The sequence below is a fragment of the Amphiura filiformis genome, chromosome 9 (assembly GCF_039555335.1).
Source record: "Amphiura filiformis chromosome 9, Afil_fr2py, whole genome shotgun sequence".
In the NCBI taxonomy this organism is placed as follows: domain Eukaryota; kingdom Metazoa; phylum Echinodermata; class Ophiuroidea; order Amphilepidida; family Amphiuridae; genus Amphiura; species Amphiura filiformis.
The window spans coordinates 52,710,248-52,735,892 of NC_092636.1; the positions used below are offsets into that span (position 1 = coordinate 52,710,248).

Consider the following 25,645-nt stretch of genomic DNA (forward strand, 5'->3'; position numbering starts at 1 on the left):
TAACACGCAGTTCTATGGGCGGACATAAAGTCATAATTTCTTGAATTATGACTTTATGTCGAACTTTGCTCTGTTTACCTACAAACACAACAAATTTGGCTGATTCCATTTAGGCCTATGCAAAAAAATCAGGTTTGAAAAAAATTAACCAAATTCATATTATAAGATCGTACATTATGACTTTAAGGTGGTACTACACCCCTTGATAAATTTGTGACTATTTTTGCATTTTTCTCAAAAAATAATAACACACTGGTATAAAAAGTTATGTATATTATAGGGGCAAGGAATCCTGTTAATACACTGGAATTTCAGTGACTAAAGTCAATCAATCAATCAATCAATCAATCTGGGTTGCAAGAAATTAAGTCAAATTCCTGCAGGCCTTTAGCGCTTTGTTGCATGTTGATTGATTATTTTTCAGTTATTGTGCGGATTGATATTGATTGATTAATTGATTGATTGGTCGATTAATTGATTGATTGATTGATTCGGTTGATTGATTGATATTTAAAACTATGATTGAACTTTTTGGTAGGCCTATAAATTTTAAAACGTCGTCTGCTTCGAGTTGTTCATTTTGACTGATGTAATTCACCCTGTGTATAAATCATTAACGTTGTAAGCTGTTGTACACGTTACAGTCAATGTACGGTTCATGACGTTGCGAAATGCAGTTTGTGACACGTCATGCAAAATAGTTAAACCAGCAGCTAAAATTGTTTTTTCTCGACTCTGGAAAAAGGGCCTACTGCTACTAGCCTCTCCTGGGTCATGAACGAGCAAAAGAACCTTGGCAAAAACTGTAAACACAAAACCATGAATACTGGGGCCATGATTTAGTTGCTTGACATGAAGTGATTAAAAAAAATATATGGTTTAATCAGCGAGCGATAGAAGGGGGAGTGACACTCGCAAACAAATCAATTTTATCATTAGGCCAGTGAGTGACCTCAACTTTTATCCTTGAAAAACATGTTATCGATTGAGAATCTGACCTACATTTTATGATGGAGAATTCTTGATTTCTTTCACAAATTGAGAGCATTATAGGATTATATGAGTATTAAATGATTTCTCTGAGAATTTTTAATGATGAAAATTTAACAAATCCAAAGTAATGAAATAATTTATTTTCTAGGTAAATCTAAATCGTATATCTGTCTAGAAACACATCCAAAACATCAAAATGGCGGTAGAGGAGCTTCTTCGTGAGTTGTTTTTCAATCCATTAAATCTGGCATTATTGTCAGTATGTTGTTTCCTTCTCTACAAAATTGTAAAAGGGAGTAGGGAAAAGCCAGTACCACCTCCACAACCACAATTGAAGCCAATGAAGAAGCGAGATTTCAGGCTAGAAGAATTGAAAGATTATAGTGGTCAAGGCGAAGAAGGTCGAGTTCTTGTGGCTGTCAATGGCAAAGTTTTCGATGTTACCCGAGGCAAAAAGTTTTACGGACCTGGTGAGAAAGCCTGTTCAGTTATTTGAAATTAAACATAACATGCATAACTTCAACATGCTGTGTGATGCGTGCTCATTTCCTAGTACAGGGAACCCATACCGTTGTTAGTAATGTTACTCTAGTCTCTACTACGAAAATGTCATACCGCGACATGGTTGTACTTTTTTTTTGTAGAATAGCCAAATTTTAGTCCCGGCTAAAATTAAGAGAAAATTGAATCAGAATGCCAATTACTTGACAGTAATGTTATTTGACAGCTATTTTGAGGACATTTTGTCATTTTAGTGCTGGTCAGCAAGACCTAGTATTTAATTCACTTGAGAGTGCCGGTCGGTCAGGTTGAGTACTTGACTGCCGACCAGCGCCGACCACCACTGTAGGCTACTAGTACTATTGTGTACATCGTGGAACATTCAACTACGCTTGTTACTCCGCGACTAATCATGCTAATACACGAGCATACAACACTACTATACGCGCGTCCATATGCGAGGTTATACTGCGTACAACAGCTTGCATGTACTACGCACAGCCACCACAGGGTTCACAGTTTGCTCTCAAATAACCGGGTCCACTTTTTTATGCTGGACCCATTCAGATCCCATTTAGTTGAAATTTGCGGGTCCCAAATTGATTTTTGTGGGTCCAAATTGTACTTATGTATGTACAAAAGATAAATATTAAAGTATGCCGAATTCGGCACCCAAAACTTACCAAAGTCGAGTCAAATTACTGGGTAAAAAGACGACTTGCCGCGATCGGCCGACTTTCTCATAAAGATCTACAATTACTTGGAGAATAAGCGATAGGAATTTTTATTTTGCCTATCCTCTACCGTGTGATAGAGCGACAGGCAGGTCCAATATTTTGAGTAGTGGATGCGGCGCAGCCGGTATCCACTACGATAAAAAATATTGGACCTACCTGTCGTCTATCAAGGTAGAGGATAGGCAAAATAAAAATTCCTATCGCTTATTCTCATTCTGGTCAGTTAAATATTATTTTAATAACTGTAAACAAATTTTTTAAGCAAAAAATAAGTTACCGTCATAAAAAGTCCCCTCATTATAAAATGAACGAAACTTGTTTACAACTTCACGTATTCTGTTGCGCGTATTGCTAGCAGCGTTCGCGTATTCGGCACTAGTCTACGCATCCAGCGCGATATACACGCGGACCTCTACACACATGTTACGCATCATCAAGACGCATGATGACGTGGGGTCGTCTACGGCCTGATAGACGGCACCCGAAATCATGCGATTGTCCAATCAGAAATGTGTCTACGAACTAGACCACTCCCACTGACTAAGAATACCTAATAACATGCACTACTTTAATCATCTATTCTAATTATTTGGTTATTTTATTATATTTGCTCGGTTGAAATATACAACTACCGCAAAAACGTGTTTTCGCGATGCCACCCTGTTGTGTTGACATTTTTATTGTAACATAATATTAGCACGATCCGAAAAAAAATCGCAAGTCAACCTCTTCCACAGTTCCCCTCGTATCGCTAATCAAATATCTGTGCATGAAATAGCGATGAGGTGTGTATCATGTTGCAGCGATTTTTATAATTGCATGTAATGTAATTTATGAATGAAAAGTGAGCCGATTGAGCTGGGTTATTGCACAATGACGATCTATATGATGATATTTTCTATTTCTTGGATGGGATTTTTTCCGGGTCCAAGCACAGCCTGCTGGACCCATTCAGGTTACATAATCTTACTTTTTCCAGGTCCAGTGAGTTCAAAAAGCGTCCTGGACGCGAAAACGCGATAAACTGTGAACACGCAAAGAAGTATGTTCCACGATGTACGGTACACTAATTTTTCTACAGTAGTTAGTACAACCCTGCATACCGATAATATAAAATGATGTGTCTGTTTTGCCCGTTTTTTAAGTTTGCATTGTAAACTACTCATTTTCAGTTTTAGTTTTCTTGAAACCAGACATAATTTTTATGTCGGTAGATGAAGCACACTGTGACATGACACACATGCCATCCCATGACACAGAAAACAGCCTTTGTTGAATGAATGTGATGTATGTTCTTGTGTGGTGTTCATGTGCAAATTGTGCATGCATGACCCCTTCATTAACTTTTCATTTCATGACAGCATAGAGACCTGTGTTAAGAATGTTATAAACCGCAATCCAAAGTAAGTAGTCCACTTGGGAAGCTAACAAACAGAAGGAGTACGGTGACTGAAAATATCAGACGTGAAAATCTATCAATTGCACACAAATTAATACAAATCAGCGTTTTTTTGTTTTTAAAAATATAATACTAGCCAGAGTATGCAAGACATTGCAAGTGGACTACGGAGAAGTCTAGTGGTTCCCAAGAGCCTGCCTGAATATTCCAGCCTTATATTTACTGTGTAGCTAATTATTTTATAAATAGCATATTTGTTTATATTTTTATATTGTTTACATAAATTGCATGTGGCCCATGTGGCAGAGTTCTATTTGCTGGGTGCACACATACCGCTCATTCTACAAAATCCGGTGCCAATCCACTATAAAAATTGAAAAAATAAAAGTTGTTCAAAAAGACCTGCTTTTTGTGCTTTTTAAGAGTAAATGTATCACTACTTTGAGTACTTTCAGATGTAAAAAATTGCCAACACCACTTGCATATTTTTCTTTCAGGAAGTCATGATGTTTTTTTACACTTATTCCAATGTAATGTGAGCTACGTTACTGACTACAAAATGGGCTGGTTTTGCTCAATTCAAGGTCATAAAAAGCAAACTAAAGATCACTTGAGTGAAATATAAAACAGATTTCACCATTTCATAGAAGTTTTGAAGATGCGTAAATGAGTGTGTAACGTAGCTCACAGTAACATAGTTCACTGGTTTTTAATGTGATTTGCGAACGTTAGAACGTTGTGTCGGTTAATTCTAATATAAATGGGGTTCGACCACTGGTAGCTTTCTCATATTATTAGGAAGTACATGTAATACAAGTGCATACTATACAATTCTGGTAACGTAGCTCACCAATCTTAACATGGTCGGTCGAAATTTCAATGTTTACAACATTTCTATGCCAAAAATGCTACAGCATAACGATTTTTACTGTGATTTTTAAAAACCTATGAGTGTTTCCTTTCAAAAACTGCAAATTACATTGATACCTCTGTTTTACTTCTTTCCAATAACGTGTGTTAAAAATGGGTAACGTAGCTCACAGCGTTTTGGTGGAAAGTGCAATTTATTTTAGAATTACACAAAGACGTTTTAATCACTAAAAAATAATGTTAAACAATATGATGGTGCGTTATCTAATTAAAAAACAACAAATATGTAAAGAAATCGCATTTATTCAAAGAAAATATTCAGGGTTAGATGTGACATTTGAGCAGTGGAAACACATTTTTGGCGATTTTTGAGCCTTTGCAAGGGTTAATCAGGCTGAAGAAAGCATTTAAAGTATGGAAAACTATATGTCCATGTAGATCTCACTGAGTTCTACCAGAAAAACAACATATTTGATGCCCTAAATGCTCGACAAAGTGTTTGTGGACCAAAGAATGGAAAAAAGGCTATTGGCACCGGATTTTGTAGAATGAGCGATACACGGATGAATGCAGATTTCTAGGTGCATGTAGCTTTCACTGTGCACAGTTAAGAACAAAACGTTAGTAAATTTAGCAACTGTGCCAAATATTATGTGTTCCAATTGATGTTTTTAGATATTTTGTCTCATTTTTGTAAGACAAAGAACTTCAAGTCTGAGTTTAATTTTAGTTGTGCATGTAACATTTACTTAACCCAGGTTTTTTATTGTATGCACAATGTGACCAAATTAAATTGAAAACTCAAAAAAGGACAATTTTTAATCTTCAATATAAATTTGTGTTTTTTCCAATAACCCAGGCGGTCCGTATGGTGTGTTTGCTGGACATGACGCCTCCCGTGCCTTGGCAACCTTCTCCTTAGAGAAAGATGCTTTCAAAGAAGAATATGATGATTTGTCAGATCTTAATGGAGAACAGATGGAGAGTGTTAGAGAATGGGAGATGCAATTTACAGGTAAGTCACTGACCTCTTTCAAGAAATTTTATCGTACTCTACTTTAGTGTGCTTCAAACGCCCTTCTTCTACCGAGTCTTTGTCTATTCTTCCGTTATTCGCCCCCAGAATTTTGTGTTTTGAAAAACAAACAAAAAAAAGAGAGGAAAAAAAGAAGAAAGTCAACAAGATTCAAGGAAGATTATAAAGAAATTGAACCAATTTGGAGAAAAGTCTATAACTGGAACATGTATTATTATGTTTTATGGCTATTTTTGAACTGCTCTACAGGGTAGGTGAATTTTTGAAGTGTCATTTAGGGAAGAATTATAATGGGTACATATAGCATTAGCATAATGTTGGCTTTTACCCATTCCCATCCCAAGAATAATTATTTTGAGGGAAACCAGGTACTTTAAAACAGGGAAGTTTAAATACCGGTACCTTCTCTGTCTCTGGCCGAGGGAATGGAACAAACTCCCTAAAGCCATCAGGGAGTCTCCATCAATTCCAGTTTTCAGGAAGAAACTGAAAACTCACCTTTTCAGTTAGCTTCTTTCTTGTTCCGCTGTGTTTCTTTCTTTTTTTCCCCCATCCTTTCTCTCCCTGTTCAGCGCTTTGATAAATTTTAAAGGCGCTATATAAATACCTTTATGTATGTATGTATGCATGTAAGTAATTCTTCTCTACCTGGACAATAGTGACCAGTTTTAAGATACCCCGGTAAGGGAGGTTTTCCTGCTTTGCCTATAATTTCATACAAAATCCATCTTCTTTTCAGTTTGAACACCTAATTATCTAGGGAAGCATCTGGGATAAAGGAAGAGAGAACCACCAATTACCTAACTTAACACCTCTATGAATATAACTTGTCCAAGTTTGTCTTCCCTTTTAAATCACATCTTCAGATCCAAATCCTTGATTATCCTTCCCTAGATGCAATTGTTCAGTGGCAATCTCCAAACTCTGCTACAGAAGAATTTTAATTCTAAGGCTTTATAAAACAGTGGTGTGAGTGACCACATATAAAAGGGCTAAAAATGCTGAAAACAGTTAACAAAAAGGCTGAAAACAGCAGGCAAAAAGCTGTAATTTAGGAAGGTCCTATACTTGTACAGAGCAATTAATTGTACACCGGTAAAAAAAAATGCTAAAAATCAAAACCAAAAATGCTGAACTCTCATCCCTCTGAAAATGATAAATCACAGCCCTGAAAATAGTAAAGAACCTAGAGGTGTTCGACAGTCTGAGTCTGTCTTCCCTTTAAACCATTAGTCCTTAGATGCAATGGTTCAGTGTCCAGACTGCACCACCTAGGGAAGAAGACAGAATAGAACAACTCACAATTAGCCTATCAGTTGTATAAATGTTTTTGAGTCTGACCAGTGGCGGCACCAGGAATTTTTTTGCGAGGGGGGGGGGCAAAAACAAGACATTTTGGGGAAAAAAGTGGATGAATTCATCAAGTCTTTGCTGTTCTAAAAAATGTATACTTTTATATTCTTTAGACCAACAATTTAGCAGTTAAGGGAACTGGAATGAGCGTTTCAACAGCATTTTTTTGTGGGACATGAGAGCACATCAGACCTATCGAATTGCATTCTGAATACGAAGAATGTCTTTCTGATATCAAATAATTTTCATTTTATGAAATTCACGATATAATACAAATTTTATGACAAATTATAAAAATTTGATATTTTTCACATTTTGGAGATATAACAGTCCTCAAAGTAAATTTTATAAATTTAATGATATAGTCTTAAAGTGTATGTAGCTGGGAGGAAAAGCTGACGATCAATTGAAAATTTTGACCTTTCATATTGAAGATATGGATTTTTTCCCAAAAAGACCTATTTTTGTTGGTGTTTTGGGAAAAAATCCATATCTTCAATCTGAAAGGTCAAAATTTTCAATTGATCGTCGGCTTTTCATCCCACCTACATACACTTTAGGTAGAAATCATCAGATTTATAAAGTTTACTTCGAGTAGGACGGTACTGTTAAATATCAAAAATATCAATTTTTAATGATTTGCCATAAAATGTGTATTACATTGCTAATTTCAAAAATCAAAATTATTTGATATCAGAAGGCCATTCTTCGTATTCAGAATGCAATTCGATATGTCTGATGTGCTCTAATGTCCCACAATAAATACTGTCCACTTCCCTTAAGTTATGAGGCCCAAAAGTTTCCATAATTCCAGGGTTAAGACCACCCTTAATATAAGGCTTGGTTGCAATCATCATTTTTCAGGCTTTCACCCAGCGACATTTATCCTGAAAAAGATAATCTTTTCACATTTGTAAAATTCAAGATTAAGGTTGGTCTGAACCCTGGAATTATGGAAACTTTCGGGCCTCATAACTGCTAAATTGTTGGTCTAAAGTATATATAAAATTAAAAGTATACATATTTAGAATGGCAGACTTGATAAGTTCATCTGTGAGGTCAAATTTGGGCCAAAATGCTCATTTTTGGCCTAAAATCCCAAAAAACTGTTTTTTGTCCTACTTCTTTTTCGTACATCCTACCAAAAAAATTTTTTATTAATTTTTAAAAACTAGATAAAAATATCTAGGAGCCATTTTTTTGAATTTTGACTAACTTCACCAAAAATATTTGAAATTTGGGCAAAAATCAGGATTTTTTATGATTTTTTTGAAAATTCAGCATTTTTGACCATTTTTGGTGCAAATTTGAAAGTTGGTGAAATTCAAAAAAATGAAAACGGCTCCTAGATATTTTTATCTAGTTTTTAAAAATTAATAAAAAAAAAATTTTGGCCCAAGAATTTTTTTGGTAGGATGTACGAAAAAGAAGTGGGCCAAAAAACAGTTTTGGGATTTGGGGCCAAAATGAGCATTTTGGCCCAAATTTGACCTCACAGATGAACTTATCAAGTCTTTGTCGTTTAAATATGTATACTTTTATATACTTTAGACCAACAATTTAGCAGTTATGAGGCCCGAAAGTTTCCATAATTCCAGGGTTCAGACCAACCTTAAGGGCAGAGTAATGGGAGAGAACATGAACCTTTTCGAGCATCATTATTTTTGAATTGTATGTCCAAAGTATATAAAACTATACATTTTTGGAAAGGAAATGAGTCAAGGAATCCCATGGTGACGTCAGATTTGTTCAAAAATATCGAGTTTTGAGAAAATCACAAAATACACTTTTTACCCCAATTTTTTGTGACAACTTAAAAAAAAATCCGTTCGAGTAAACAAATTTTAGTTAGTTTTTCATGGAGAAGAGACATGAACTTAGGGAAGGTTTTTTATTTTTTGAAATTAGTCTTATTTTTCGAAATATTGCAAAAAACATGTGAAAAAAGCAATTTTGTCACTCTATTAAGCTAAAAATTGCACATAATGGTGTATATTTTTGTTCAAAACAAATATTTTGAAAAAATGAGAAAACCTTCCCCAGACTTTGATGTGCTCTAAGCGATAGTGCAAAAAGTTTACCTTTTGCTTGCATATTTTTCGAGTTATCTTGTCACAAAAATCGTGCAATATTGTCAAAAATGAACTCTGAGAAATCGACGTTTTAGTAAAAAATGTCAAAATAATGCACAAAACGTCCATTATATTTTAAAAGCGGTAAGACTTTCACGCTTGTAAAAGCTGTATCTGGTGCATGGTCTAAATATGCATCTTTTTGCACCAATGAATCTATAATGTCTGGTTTTAGTGCGCCAAAATCCAAAATAATTAAAAAATCTAAGTGGCTTTTTTCACTACAAATTTGTGTTTTGTTTACATCACATTTGCTGGCGTTAACAACATACCGAATGCGCCTTGACTGCGTTGGATATCGCCGAGAGTTGCTTGGCGTCACGCCGACGTGAATCGAAAGCGCGTAATCACAATATTTTCGCATTAAGCATTTCTGACTCATTATTTCCGCCAATTTACTAAGCTGTCTTGAGCCATGTGACTTTTAGAGTTGAAAAGAGTGAAATCAATCAAGCAAAAATACGAATAAATATTGGCAAATTGTATTTTATCAGTTTCGAGTGAAAGAATACATCTTAGTGTTGATAAATATCAAAAAATCTCAAATTCGGTCGTGGACGAATGTGTCTTCCATTACTCTGGCCTTAAGTTGTCATGTGAGTAGGGAAGTAATCTGGTACCCGGTAATTTAAATGTCTGACTTTGTGATTATCAGGCCTACTTTCAGCTTTATATGACCTTAGGGCTGCTACCAATATGCAAAATTTGCATTATTTGCAGTGCAAATCTGATATTTTGACACTTAATTTTTTTTTTACATTTGGGGGAAAATTTAAAAATAAAATATATAAAAAAATTTGCCAATTTTTTATCCAAATGGGCAGAATGATAGAATTGTAATTTTTGGTGAACTTAGATACAACTTCAATATTTTGAGTATTTTTCCCCATTTTTGTCTAAATCAACCATATTGATTTACAGCACTTACATGTATTAGCTTTAGGTCCAGGGACTCTCCAAATCCATAAAAAATCTTTTAGAGTTTGTGTTTTTTTGCTGTCAAAAAACAGACAATTTTGTGTTTGTTGGAGAATCGATGTGCAAATTTTGGCCACCAAAATCATGTGTTTATTGCAGGCCTACGATATGTGCTGCATTTATAAGGAATGTCACTCGATTTGCAAGATATTTTCCTGATTTCAGACTTTTTTTTCAAGAAGTGAAAGATTTTCATTGTTAAATGCTGTGACAGTTATTTATTACATTGAATCGCAAAGCAAGGGTGAATGAATGTACATCTTGAGAAGTTGTCTGCTTGCTTGTGTATGTATTTTTCTGTCGTGACAAATTCTGCTGACATTTATTGGTATTTTTCTGATGAATTACTGTGCTCCTCACATATGTAAGAAAACCTCAGGGCAGGATTTGAGAGGATTTGTTTAAATCTCAGTAGGGTACTTTCAGCATGCTTCTACGGACTCCAGCTGTTTTCAAATGATAGATAAAATACTTTTAGGCCTCTTTCTTAGGTTATTTCAAGATTCATAAACTGGGGATCCATGTGGTTTGTAGAATTTTTATTTACTCAACAGCCTAGGGGTTTCCCTGATTTTGAATTGGGTGGGGATATGCAGTCAGGATTTTGAAAACTGCAAATACCAAATATGACGAAAAATAGAGCCCAAGATACACTACCATAGCTTTTTAAACTTTCTTCTGTTCCAAATTAAGGACCATTTGCTACATTCTAGGAAATATTTGAAAATTTTGCTAAAAAGTTAAAACAATGAAAAACCGGAACTTTTTCCAGATTTTTAGAGACACTTTGAAAAAGCGCCCCTTTTCTTAATTTGCACCCCAAGTCTAAACCTAAAAGCCTGAAAATTCTGCTCAAATCTACTGCACACATTCCCATACCCACCTTTTTTAGAACCCCCTAGTTTGACAGACACATGGATTGTATAAAAATTAATAAAGTTAATAATAATATACATTGTACACATAGTTAGGCCAAAAAAAAAGTGTTTGTTTGCCCAGACATGGGGTTGTGAGGAGTGGGTCGGTAGTTTGATTTCCTTTTTCTTCTTTTTTTTTTTGATTGGATCTGTACACGAATTGCAGCAAGTGGGGTAAGAGAAAATATACGACATTCAGCATTACATTTTGTACTTGTGACAAACTTTAATGTATTTCAACCATACCATATAAAGTTTAATCTCTTTGGCAACAAAATCTTGATAAAGATTCAGTATAAATTCTGTATAAATCAATGCCGCTTGTTGCAAGGGTGACGTGCTGGGAGCCTGTAGTACATAATCCCAGACCACTCGTCATGCTTGGTTCTATCAGAGAAGATCCCTTTCTCATCTTCTCTGGTTCTATTGATCTTTTCGATAAATCCATAAGCCTTTGCGAGTACACCTGAGAATTCGTTATTTGATGTCACACCGACTTACAATGCGCAGAAACGATGTTCGATAAACGATGTGCGCATCGACGCAGATCGGCGTGACGTCAAATGACGAGTTCTCAGGTGTTCGCAAAGGCTTATGGGACTTACCAAAAAGGTCAATTGATGTTGATTGATTGTAAAGGGCTAATGGGAAAAATAAAAGTTGTGATTGCCAGGAATATTAACTTTTAAGTGTCATTTGGCATTTTTATGCAAAAAAAAACACATCATTTTCTTTATTTTGTATCATTGTAAAAAAAAAGAAAAAAAGTGTTTGATGTTTTCCAATTTTTTGGGTCGGTCGTGTCTGGGCAAACAAACACTTTTTTTTTTTTTTTCCTTAATATTAAGCAGATCAAGATGACAAATATCACTGATTTTCCAACCCAAGAGAACATGCATGTTGTTGAACAAACTAAGGCTGTCATCATGAAAATTCATGTTACTCATGAACGATTTATGAGACATCGTGAGAACAGTTGAGCCTGAAATCTGCTTACAGTGAACAATTACAATTTAGTATATATGTTTTGTATCACTTAAACAAAGTTTGAAAGGGAATTTTGTGAGAAATTAATGATTTTTTTTGGCAATAATGTACATGTATAACTAAATTATTAATTTTCTTTATTCAAATTTCAGAGAAATATGATTATGTAGGAAAGTTATTGAAACCAGGAGAGGACCCTACAGATTATTCAGACGAAGAATCAGCCACAGATACGGAGAAAAAGGACAACTGATAGCGGCCAAACACACACATGGACTACTTCTACTAGCTATCCAAATTATTGAACTTGAATTTGTGAAAATTTCACACAAAATTCAGGGCTTCCTGACAGAGCAGGAGGCCGGCTGGTCATTCAGTTTGGCCAAGAGAATATATTTTAATTGCAATTGGAGAACTTCAAATCATTGTCGATAGTGTTGGGATATATATGAATGATGGTAGGTATGAATCAAACGAACAAGCTATGTCATTTTATTGATGACGTATACATTTTTTTCAGATCAGTTATTTGAATGATGTCTAGTGCACCCTAGTATATCTTGTCAATTTTCATGACATTTAGCTAACCCCCTGACCACTACCTGTCGATCTAACATTCTCTCTGATTGGTCAATTACATGATATCTTCATTTTAATCACTAATCAGAACGGAGCTTTGAAAATAATTCACCCCAATATTTTGTGTGGTGTAATTATTTTAACGATGTTGCTGATTGGTCCAATTGATAATGAAAACTTCTTTTTGACCAATCGGCAGGTAGTTCTCATGGGGTTAAGATTAGGATATGGATGCACTGTGCATGTAACATCACAGGGTGTTGTCTGTTTATTGATTGAGTGGACAAGCTGGAAATTTTTAAAAATTTATTTCCTGAGAAGATAAACCAAATTTCACTCCAATAGAGCAATTTTTCGCATACTTTCTTAAGTACTTATAAATATGGGAAATCAAATTTCCCTTCAAATTCTTTAAAATTTCCTTGCTTCCTGGTTTCCATATTTTTCCTGCTTGGACCACCAGATCGTCATCAGCACAGTGCATTCACATTCACATCGCAACGTAAAATAGTGTGCATGGGCTGTAAGTATCTATTTGATAATACATAGGGATGTAATGGTAATAAGCACTTTGTACTATGATGATACTAAATTGTGAAAAACTATAGTTGGGATCTACTCATATTTCTACCATGGATCAGCATGTTGTCTTTAATTTCCTCTTCATAAAGTATTTGAGTATTAATTGCACAAAATAAAGTTATTAATACATGTACCACTCTGTAAGTTTCTGAACTATACCATTCTGTATACATTTACAAAAATTGTAAGCTGAGAATAGTGTTTGCATTCTCAGCTGTTATGAGAACTATCGTTGGTCTATTTTAATTCTCAGACAGGACTTACACTCAACTTGAAAGCAACAAGTGTCCACAAGCATTCCACATGCATGATGTTGTAAACTGCATATGGCTCGAAAAAATCAACTAATCACACTATGCAATGTTGTTGCTAAGTTAGCCAATCACTAAGGTTGGAGCTTATACACGTCCACATGCATTTAGCACAACTTACGTATGCACCTATCAGAGAATTAAAAATAACAACAATAGTTGCGTTGAGTGTAAGAAAATTTTGGTACTTTTAGTGTGTGAGATGATCCAACAGAATAGATTTTTGTCACCAGGTGTGGGGGAAATCCCAGGAAATATACAAAAACATTATTTCCCTCAATTTCTTATGTACATCTTTATTAAAGAAGATGAAAATTCCTGCTAAAACATGTTTGGTAGGAGTTTCCTGGATTCCCTACTTTTCCAGCCCAGGGGCTAGAATTTTGGCAAGAATTCCTGCAAAGATTCTTGTATTTAAATAAATTAGCATGAATCAAGCAAGCTTGATTCTCATGAACTGATTTATGTTTACATGTCAAAGATTTGGTGAGAATCAAGTGATTCTTGCAAACAACTGTTCCAGGAACCAGATTTGATTCTCTCCAGTGCAACAATATTCTATTTGTATTGTAAGGTAAAGTGCTTTGAAAGTACTCCAAAAACAAATAATTTTTAAAAAAGCTAAAAAATATTTTGCTCAAAGACACAATAGACCTAAGTGTCAGAGATCCAATCTTCTTTCACACACATTCTACATTACACCTTTGTATGTTTCATGTTCTCATCCCATACATTTGTATGTACCACCTTAGTAGATAGAGCAGTATTTCCATGGCTATGTGCTGCTGTCATTGTCATGATTGTCAGGGGCTGTGAAACTACAGGTCTAGAAAAAGGTTTGAAATATATGTAATCTGCTGTTTTTGCACATCTAATGACAAATATCTTTGGGTGACAGTGATCTTTCCATAAGTAACAGTGCTGATTTTGCACTTTGTTAATGTCTTCCTATGTTTGAATACTTAGACTAAGAGTAAGAACCAAGCCTGTCTGCATTATTTTGATAAATATTGTATCACTAAATCACATTTCCTGATTCATGACAGCATAAAAGAGAATGTGACTGCAAGCATAGTGTAACTGTATAGCCTACATTATAATGTGTGTACAATTAAAAATAGGTGGTGCATAAAAATTAATGTTTAATTAAATGAACAAAGTATAAACAGGTTATATCAGCTTGTATAATAGTCATGTAAGAGAAGGCTGCCAAGGTTTTGAGTAGTGTGGATGACACCGGTTTCTTTTCCAAATTAAAGTTGTGATTGGGTGGAGTGTGACCCTTCGAACCAGAGTTCATATGTGTATGCTTTATCTCTTTCTGAACTAATTTCTATTCCACAGCAGTAATACAGTATAGCACCTTTTCTTGGTTTTTAAAATAGAAAAGTTCATTCAAAAGTACACCCAATTTTCAATAGCACTGTAGAGTAAACCCTTTCTTTTACAGTCCTAAGTCAAGTGTTAAAGAAAGTTTTAAAACAATGTATTGCAAAGTCGGAGCTAACAACAAGTTCAACGCAAAGTGCATTCATAAATTTTCACTTTGTCTCAGCAGCCAATCGAAGACGAGTGCATTTCAACATAGTAAATACGCGATGTACACTTAAAATGCGTTCTTGTCAAAGGTTTGCAGGAAAAGATTGCAGTGGGGCACCAATAATTTGCGACATCATCATTGAATTTATATAATGACGCTGCCATGTCTGCACCTTAGTGTACCTCCTGATTGCTTCTATGGTAAACTTCATTTTCTGTGTGCCGCTGTCTTTGCTGCATACATGTACATCTGAAGTCCACTCCAGGTATAATATGTCATGAATATGATTACACATTCATGCCAAATTATACATGTATGTGCTAATTTGCACCCAATGATGACAAAATCAGGAAGTACAATATATTGGAAAATATTTTTTCCAAATTTAAATATTTAACATGGTAGATTTTCTATTCACTTGCATTTAAATTCTGTGGATATCGCGAATGATCCAGAGCTGGTTTAACAGACTTACTTCTATTTCCAAACCATACATATGTTACAAATTGCGTTATAGTATATATATCAGCCTTGAATGAGCAGTAAAATAATGTGATTCATAAATGTAAGACAATACATAATTAATGTAGCAAGTAAGTACTAAGTACTGAAGTGGTAGTTGTTCATACATACATACAAATGTTTAGTTAAAAAATATAGATTCAAGCAACATTTGAATTTACATGAATGTGGTTTGATTTGAAAATGCTAGATTTCACACCGGTAAAGTTTGTGAAATCTTTTCACATTGAGCTTGTCAACTTGTGAATAATCTTGGCATGAATATTTTGTGTTGAGAACCATATTTCATGCTTTATAAGGACTATTATAGAGAGTTTCTGTCAACCTTTGACTCTGACGTAAATTTTGAGCAAACTTTTGAAGTACCATGACTTTGTAGATGAATATCATGTGTCACTCTTAGTTAAATTCATACCATTTGATGGTGATCAATGATAACATTTCATTTGAAACCTTAAAGAGGGTTGTTTTCCTTAAACACAGACATACTTAACCAAATGTATAATAAAGAGGGTAGTTAATTGAAAATTGCTTCCTTCTGTAGTTCCCATCCCATCGCTGAAGTTTTTATAGTCATAAGTACAAAGACATTCAATGACTTTCTTATTTTATGTAACTGACAAAGTATTAGCAAATACTGAGGCTGAGTCAGATTAACTTTTGTATCTTGCCCAATCAAGTTGATTTTAAGAATTGATTTTTGTTGTTGAAGACACAATATTGAAATTCATCAGTATACATGTACTTTTTCCATGTATTTCATATTAGCCTTACGTTAGGGGCAATGTACATTCCTTCTAGTACCACAATGCCCAACTGTTGAAGTTACCTCAAGGAATTGTGCATGAAGGAATTAAGATCTATTCCGATTTGTTTATGAGTTTGGTTGTGTGGTATTGTGAGATAATTCCTGCCAAAAATTAAAAAAACAAATGTAGAGGATTTTTGGCATTTTGAACTCCTGCTTCCATGTCAAATGATGTTTGTAACAAATTGGTATATGTGTACTATATGTATTTTGTAGTTGCCATGTATACAGTATCAGTGATACACCCCATTTACACAGAGCCCGAGGTTGACTTTAGTCGAATTTGAACCTAAATTTGTTTGTGTAAACAAAGTCAGCGCAGTTTGAAGTTGATTTCAGAAGTCGACTTCTAATGACGACCTGGAGCTACTTTTGTCGAATTCAAACTCAACTTTTGCAGTGCACAAACACGCAATTAGAAATCCATAATGGTTATTTGAAGCATGAGCAAGTGATGACATAAAAATTGAATTCACAATTTATTTTGATGTTGACTACAGTGTAAACACCCCATCAAGTAATAATTTATGCTAAACCTTAGTAGCAATCTGAATTTGATGTCGCAATTGAAGTTGATTTCTCTGTGTAAAGAGTCATAGTCTAATAAAGTAAGAATTCAAATGTGCCATCAATGATCTGGTATTATGTAACAGATGATTGTTTTTCTCCAAGAATATTAGCATGTTAAGTACATGAATGTTATGAAAAATTTGATTGCGCAATGCGATGGTATTCTGATATGTGAATATGATCACTGTAGAACAATTGACCTTCTAAACAGCTTAGAATTAAGATTCAAAACCATAATCTTATTTTAAAATCAAATTACCTTGATTTTATTTTTGATAATAGTCTTATGGATGACTAAAACATTTAGAAAAATCTGTTGCAATAATGCAAAATTCTATGTTCTTATTCCATTCAAAGCTGCTATTACCTGTTATAAATCCAGTGACACCTCATGCATGTTTTTCTGGATTATTAGGCCTGTGTTCGATGGAGGGGCATGAAAACTGGCAGCCCTGTTTTTATTGATTTTTCAAAGAAAAATGTTAATACCTATTGCAAAGCATCCAAATGTCCAATGAAATTAGTGAGTGTCACTGGAATAGATAACACAAACTATGAGAGTCTGGACTGCATGCAATATCTGTGTGTTCATGGAGGGAAAAATAATCTCTATATTGTGGGCAAATTATCTTCAGATTATTTTGTCATGCCTTGTGCAAGCTTTCTCAATCAGATAAAGTATTGCACGTTTGTAACATTATGTTGTGCTAATTATGCGAGCTGAGCACCACATTCCCAAACTTGTCAGATGCGCTTGCTTTCAGACAGATTATTATTCTATTTTAGACCTGTTGCCAAAAAATTTTGGGGGTAATATATTTTAATGGTCTCCAATGGTCAATGGTTTGAACCCTGATTATTCAGCGATCGGTGTCTTCGGCTGTTTTTGTTGTTGCATGATTGAAAGGTTATAATTATCAAATCAATTTAAAAAACAAAATTGTTTTACAGTATCTATGATTATTTTGTCAAATTGTACATCATAAGATGTTGCTAAAAATCCCTCCCAAGTTATGATACATTATATCATTAATAGAAGTTAAACATTCCTAAGATAAGAAGTTTTCTGTTCAAGATTATCATGTTTATTAGAATTGTATCATAATGTTAATGTTACCTTTAAGGAGAGATGAGGTATTGTTGGTCGAAGCAGCCAAACAATTTATTTTCATTGTCTAAATCAATATATTATTGAAAAATAACACTTTGATGATTTTGCAGAAGTTCATTCTACAAATCATATACTTTGAAAACTTGCTTGATTTATTGTTGTTAATGAGTTATGTACGTTTTACTATAGTGTTATTGTTTCATCCCACTTTACAACATAACTCACAGGACCTAAAAAGTATATGGTGGTATTTGAATTCTTCCACACACTCGCTATGAAATGAACAATGCAATTTTTGCCAAAGCTCACTACCATTCCCAAGATGCTGTGAACTACTAAATCTCAACAGTTTAAAATAGTTGCTAAATGGGCCCACACAGCAACAGACATGCTGAGTGTGCTTGAAAGAGTATAATTATGTGAAGAATTTGGAAGAGGGTAAAATTGATAAATTTGCATTTAATATAAAATTGAGAGGTAATTAAGTTGGTGGTCTTGGAATTCGCTGCCGTAGTGCACGTTAATAACCAGTGGTTACTGGTTCAAGTCTGGGCTCATACACCCGTTACGAATTCTGTTATGCCATAGACTTTGTGTTGTGATCATTTCGATCAGTGGTTCGTAAAAAGAAAGCGTGAGCCAATTGACCTAGCAATGGTCATATTCTAACGTGCACTACGACAGCGAATAGTAATAATAAACAAATTGTCAGGTCATCATTCAGACATTTTAGTACTTGCAGCAGCCAAGAGGACTAGAGAAGTGATTGCTCTCACTAGCCCTAAAACTGCCTAGGTTCAGTACTATTTTGAAGCAGGTGATTGCTGGGCTGCCAGCTAGTATGGATTTTCCCTTATTTTTGTACAGAAACATAAATATGGATTTTGTTCTATAAATTGAAGATTTTATCTGATGGGGGAAGTGAATGGAAAAATACGTAAAGGATGGTAGTACCGAACATTTCTGTACTTTGTTTCCTTGAAGGGATTTCATTTTTATAAGAAACCTTTCAGAAAAATAATGCTTTGAATAACTTGCATATTTGATATTTCTTAAGATGTGTGTGCTCTAATGTACAATCTAGGATAATATGTCACACTTAACAAAAAAAAAAAAAGAAAAAAGAAGGATTGCGGAAAAACTTTGCGGAAGCACTAATTGAGTATATTTGATGGGCGCGTACAAAGAAATAACAAATACAACGCTTTTGGTGAGATCTTTTGAAATGCTCACTGGTTGTCACTTCATTGGTTTGAGTTATTTATATGCAAATTATTTGAAAATGTCTGAAGATTTCTGACGACCAAAACAAAGCTGTATGATAATATACTGTACAGTTGTAATTATAATAGTATGTAAATTAATGACCATAGAGCAGGGGTTCTCAAGTGTAGTGCCAAACACATTTCAAAGAACTGTGTTTAAGCAAAACACCTTGTTTTGCTGTTTACTGTACATTTCAGTTCAACGGCTAACCACCATTCGTCCGCACCACTTTGCGGGCCGGATGTGGCCCACAGGCTGCCTAATGAGATCCCCTGCCATAGAGCCTAGTTTGCAAGTAATTCTTTATGGAAAAGAATTTTAGCTCGAGTACCAAAGCCTAGTTAATCTTGTCAATTGTCATACATGTATGAGTAGGTTGTATCAGTTTTTGTACGGCTGGTGAAAACTTTGAACAAAAAGAACTCATCATAAAGCAAATGGTGAAGGAATACTGTGGGCTGTAGGTGTATATAATATACATGTAATCATAGAACAGATGTAATATTTAATGTTTCCATAAGGCTTTCCATGACCCACTTTGAGGTGTAGTGAGGCATGAAAATCATTTTTTTTAAAACTTGATTTGCTCCATTGCACTGTGCAATTGAAATTGGGAAGCAGTGCCACATTTTGAAAGCTAGTGTGTGCAACAAAATGCTCAAATGTATAAAAAGGAGCATTACAAATTCACAATTTTGTACTTCCAATTTAAAAGTGTATCACAGCAGGTAAATTTGAAGTGCAAATTGGTTTATAATGTGGCTTAAAATTGGTTGGAATGTAGTGTAACTCAAAATGGGTGATCTATCTATAAAGACTACTTGCTATATTTTGTTGTGTTGCACTCGGCATGTATATTGCACTGCACCATTTGAAGTTAGTTTGAAAGTGGAATCATTGTTTCTGCTCAGGTATATATCATGTCACCTACATGTATGTGAAACCATAAAAGCTGAACCTTTTGAATATACACAGAGAAGATGTAAACATCTTTGGTACACAGCATAAACAAGTTTGGTGTGCGAAGGACAGTAACAGGGATGTGTTCTGGGAAGTACTGAAATTCTGAAAACAGGCCATTGAATTATAAAAAATAAAACAGAGGGATGCTGTCATTTTGTTGTGGACAAGCCCCCATAAGTGGTGAATGCAGCACACATAGCACTCGGCCACCTGTCCAAGGACCAGAATGATTTTCAGAAAATTTATCTGTTACCTTAGTTACCTACTTACATCCCTTCAGTAAATTGGAAATGACTGAACAAAACAGTTATAATGAATACATGCTGAAGTATCAGTTCATGATTTGTGCACATGATATCATTATGCAGTACCAACCTGTTTGTAACTAGTACTGCAAGTTTGAAAAAAAAAAGCAAATGAAAATATTTCACAAATTTCTTCTGTAAGATTAGATGAATTGGAATGACTATATCTTACCACAAATGTGTACAACAAAAGGGGACTGCTTAGTTTTAGAATGATCACTTTGATGAGTAGTCAATTGGTGTGCAGTTTTATTGTCTACGTTAATTGTATGATTTGTTGTGTTTCAATTGAGACTCAACAGTGATGAAAATTTAAACATCCGTCTCCTGTAACAATCTCCTTTGCCATTGTTTCTAAATTGCTAAATGTTTGAGACAAGAATTATTTTTATAATGTAACAATTTACTGCTTCATGGTCATGCAAAATATGCTATTTTATTGTAGCATAATTTTTGAAGTATGCCCAAACCAGTTTGTAATTAGTCAAAGGAAAAAAATACAAAATTTATGGGACAGCTTTTTTGTATATAATAAAAAACAAATGTGTACTTTTGAAGTACGAAGTCCTAATAAAACATGTTCAATTTATTTGTAAGGTACATGTCAATATAATTATTTTGTGTTCAATGTTTAAGTTTCTATTCTGGACAACAAAATTGAGGAATAAATGTTAATAAATTCTGAATAATTATTTTTAGCCATGAAATGTTGTGTTGAGTGAATTATGTTACATGTCCTTGTTGTGATGCGATCAGACCAGCACACCATATCTGCATTCCCTTTATATGTGTGTCTCTCGGTTATCCAACCAAATAAGCTTCAAATAAAACATGTTTTTCTATGCCATGACCAGGGACAGGCGATTTGCGCGGAACTTTCTTTCCGCGCAATTGGCTATTTATTTATTTATGGCCATAGGGATACATGATTTGCACTAAAATAAAGTTCCGCGCAATCTCCGCGCAATTTGCTATTTTTTTCCACGCAAATCGCCTGTCCCTGGCCATGACACATTTTCATGCTCTGAAATTTCATCTGTTAGTTGCCAATCGTAGTGGTTACGTAATTCTCTTGGTTACTGGATCATGCTATTTTGGTATGCCTTCTGAGTGCCATACACTTTGTGTGGTGATTGTTTTGATCATGGTTCATTACTCAAGAATGTGATCCCATTAACATAGTAACTTAGCTGGCGAATTGCAAAGTACCATCTTTTCAGTGTTATCACCCATATGAAGTTACATCCACACTTTTTTTGACAATTTAATGAAGATTTGCACATAATTCAAAACCAGAATGTTCATTTCTCCAGCCAATGTTTGGTCCCATCATGGCCGGATAAGAGGTTGGACTGTACTTGTGTTTAGGCGACGAAAAAGACTCGGATTTTATAAAAATTTGGAAAAAAAACACAAATTTCCTGTACAAACTTAGAAAATAATTGGAAACAAATTTTTTTGGTTATTTCCCCAAATTACAAAATATTAATTTCGGTGATTTTTAAGTCATTAAAAAAAAAGCCCCACTGTCCGACCCTAATTGAAAGGTCAACCGCCATAGAACAGGGTTTTTTTTTGGTCATCTTATGAGGCTATTCTGAACAGATTCTATGAAAAAGAAGTCCTTGTGTTTATTTTTTGCCTCATGGAGCCATTTTTGTGAAATATGGGTGCAAATCGCCCTTGGGCCCCAATATTTGGTCAAGCTTGTAATGCGGGCTTTTCCAGTAAAAAATCAAACATCCACAATTGAAGACATAAACCTTAATCTGGCAGAGGGAGTATGAATTTCAAATGGGATTACATTTACCTGAATAGGTGACTTCATTTGAAATTCAGTAATTCACACCCCCTATGTGGGAGATTAAGGTCATGTCTTCCACAGGGGGTGTATGGATTTCAACTGGAATGGCCCAATATAAAACCATTTTATTTCACATTAGGCCTATTGCAATTTAAGCACAGATACTGGGAAGATTTAAGTCAACCAAGTAACATTTAACTCAATACACAGATCAAAATATAACAATGTTTTATTTGCAAATATTACAGCATTTCTTCTACATATACAGTGCACAAAAGAATTGAGGTACCATTATGTTCACCGCTGCACAAAGACATATAATTATGTCAAAATTAAAACAAGCAGCCAAAACATGTACCCTTTAGCTCTGATTTAAGACCTAATTTTGTCAGCCTACTATGATAATTGCCGAAGTAATTTTATGAACAAATCAATTGGGCATGAAAAAAAACACAACTTCTGAATTTGCATCTTCCGTGGGTTTTGGATCATTGTGTCTTTATTTCTTGAACGATTTCAGGTCTTACATCCGAGCTAACAGATGCAGCTATAGACCTTTTTCCCTCTTTCCCATCATGCACTATTCCAGGGGGGTATGAGTGTCGCAAAATACATCATCTCCCCGGGGGAGTACAGAGTTATGATCATCACCTTCTGGAATACGGACATTTCGGCTGGTGCCTATCACAAAAAAGGAATCCCCGATAATGATGATAATGGCGCGCGATCACTAATAGGCTTTCAGGGGCAAAAAACAACATTTCTATGCCTTATTGACATGGTGTCGTCACCAAAAAAAGTTTCCTGTTATTGAAACCTAACTTTGTATACATTTTATAGACCTAATGGTGAAAAACTAATGACGGGACACGCAGTGATATTTTGTCAGCGTCCGTTTCACTTTTTTTTCGGAGATGAAAATAAAATGTAAACAATGATCTCTTACACAGATGTTCTGCATCGCTCCGTAACTGCATCACTTGTGTATTCAATAATTTGATAATTAATAACATCGATGGCCTTTACGATAATCCGCATATATGGAATCAGTATGCCCATATTAAGACAAAATAATTGCAAAGGCATACCTGCCAACATTGAAAACCTAGAAAACAGAGTACATGGCGAACGTAGGGCGCGAAGCGCCCGTAGTATCGCCTCTGACGGCGGGGGCCCCTGGTGGGGTCCATGGGCAAAGCCCCGGTGGGGGTTGAGGGGGTGAAGCCCCCCAAAGCTAGAGGGTTTCTACACTGTAAAAACCCTTATAAGCCCCTTCGCAGAAGACACATTTGATAGAAAAACAACAATAAAGAACAAGGTGAAAATGAAGCCCTAGGCTTTTATACACTTTGAGGAGGGATTTATACTCCATATCTAGCAACAATTTCAACACATATTTGATGACTACAACCTTTGAAAAAAATGTGAAAAAACATTCTGGGACCTGTTTTCACAAGTTTGAAAAATATGCTTCCTTCACATAGAAAATGTGCTTTTCAAAATTCAGTTTCCTATACTTTTGTACATAACGATCATTCGTTGAAGCGATTTTTTGGCTTTATAACAAGGCCTACGTGACTGATAGGACACTGATATGATGCACAATACAAAGTTAAAAATTCAGAAAAAAAAACATTTAAAAAAAAAACATGTAAAAGTTTTTGTTGACTTTTGGAGAACCACTAGGCGTATTCTGAAGTGTTAGGATCATTCACAGTTAATTTGAAAAAAAACTGGAAAAAATTATACAAAATTACAGTTTGTTATCTTTAATATGGAAACCTCTAACTAATGTTTACCTCTTTATCTATCACATTATTATACATGCATTGGTTTTCCATGCATTTATAATATGTGCTAGATGAAGAGGTAAACATTAGTTAGTGGTTTGCATATTAAGGATAACAAACTGTAATTTGTTTGTAATTTTTTTCCAATTGTTTTCAAATTAACTGTGAATGATCCTAGCACTTCAGAATAGGTCCAGTGGTTCTCCAAAGTCGCCGAAAACTTTGGAAAAGAAATAAAATTAAAATTAAATTTTTTTTTTTTTTTTTTTTTTTTTTTTAGAAAATTTCGGGGGTATAAAACTCGGGAAATCGGAGTAACTCCGCGAAAATCGGAGTAGTTGGCAGGTATGCAAAGGCCTGGCAAAGACCATCGGATGCACACGATCTATGAGGTTGATGAACTACGTCATACCCCCCTGGAATAGTGCATTGTGGGATAGAGGGAAAAAGGTCAATTGGCTGCTGGTTCCAATTATGACATAACTATGTCTTTGTTTAGGATATTCAGTAGGGGATATAACAGGTACCTTCATTCTTTTGTGAACTGTACATCGCACATCCTACAATATGAAGTGCATGCAGATGTGCTTTGTATATATACTAACATACAAAATTGTGCATAATAATTATGCTCATCTATTTTTAAATGAGTATACAATTTGATATGTTTGAACTTAAATAATTGGCAAGAAGGTGAACTGATGTACACCATACCTGTATGTGTGATGCCAATTAAGTTAGGCGGACAGCCTAACTTATTTCTTTCTTGCCATTTCTTTCTTCCTCTTTCTTCTTTCTTCTCACAATTTGCTACTACTGCCGCATCGTTGATCGGATTTCGACCAAACTCAGTCACAAGCAGTATTGGGTAGCTGGCTACAAAAGGTATGGGTTGTTTAACGTTAGAGGTCATCCAAGGGGTCACAGGGGTCAAAAAAGGTCATCTTAACCGAAAATACTCCAATTGAGCTGAAATTTACATGCAATGATCCATATGACATTCTAAACATGTTTAAAATATTTTAAAATGCATTTAAGGTCATTAAGGGGGTCATAAAGGGGTCAAAGGTCAAGTTTTTCAAAATGCTTCAATTAAGCTGAAATTTAAATGCAATGATCCTTATGACATCCTAAACATTTTAAAAATATTTTAAAATTCATGTAAGGTCATTAAGGGTCATAAAGGGTCAAAGGTCAAGTTATTTAAAATGCTCCAATTGAGCTGAAATTTAAATGCAATGATCCTTATGACATTCTAAACATGTTTCAAATATTTCAAAATTCATTTATGGTCATTACGGGGTCATAAATGGGTCAAAGGTCAAGTTTTTCAAAATGCTCCAATTGAGCTGAAATTTAAATGCAATGATCCTTATGACATTCTCAACATGTTTTAAATATTTTGAAATTCATTTAAGATCATTGAGGGGGTCATGCAGAGGTCAAAGGTCAATTTTTCAAAATGCCAGCTTTCCATGATTAAGGTAGGCTATATTAAAACGGCAATTAATGAAAATTAAAAAAAAAATTATTATTAAAATTAATCTTATCCAGCACAGTATTGCTACTTGATCAGATCATCACAGTCATC

At 34.8% G+C, this 25,645-nt stretch overlaps 1 protein-coding gene across 1 annotated transcript; it reads left to right on the forward strand.

Moving 5' to 3' along the window:
• The first annotated feature begins 1,175 nt into the window (after positions 1-1,175).
• Positions 1,176-14,526, forward strand: LOC140161150 (membrane-associated progesterone receptor component 1-like). The gene is made up of 3 exons (XM_072184581.1): positions 1,176-1,463; positions 5,360-5,515; positions 12,056-14,526. The coding sequence occupies exons 1-3, from the start codon at positions 1,190-1,192 to the stop codon at positions 12,154-12,156; spliced, it is 531 nt and encodes a 176-aa protein (XP_072040682.1). The 5' UTR covers positions 1,176-1,189; the 3' UTR covers positions 12,157-14,526.
• Positions 14,527-25,645: the final 11,119 nt, after the last annotated feature.

Bases quoted from the DNA above. Each gene is read 5' to 3' on its own strand.
- LOC140161150 (XM_072184581.1), top strand. From the start codon at position 1,190: ATGGCGGTAGAGGAGCTTCTTCGTGAGTTGTTTTTCAATCCATTAAAT. The intron at 1,464-5,359 runs GTGAGAAAGCCT...CCAATAACCCAG, and splicing joins CAAAAAGTTTTACGGACCTG to GCGGTCCGTATGGTGTGTTT. The intron at 5,516-12,055 runs GTAAGTCACTGA...TTCAAATTTCAG, and splicing joins ATGGGAGATGCAATTTACAG to AGAAATATGATTATGTAGGA.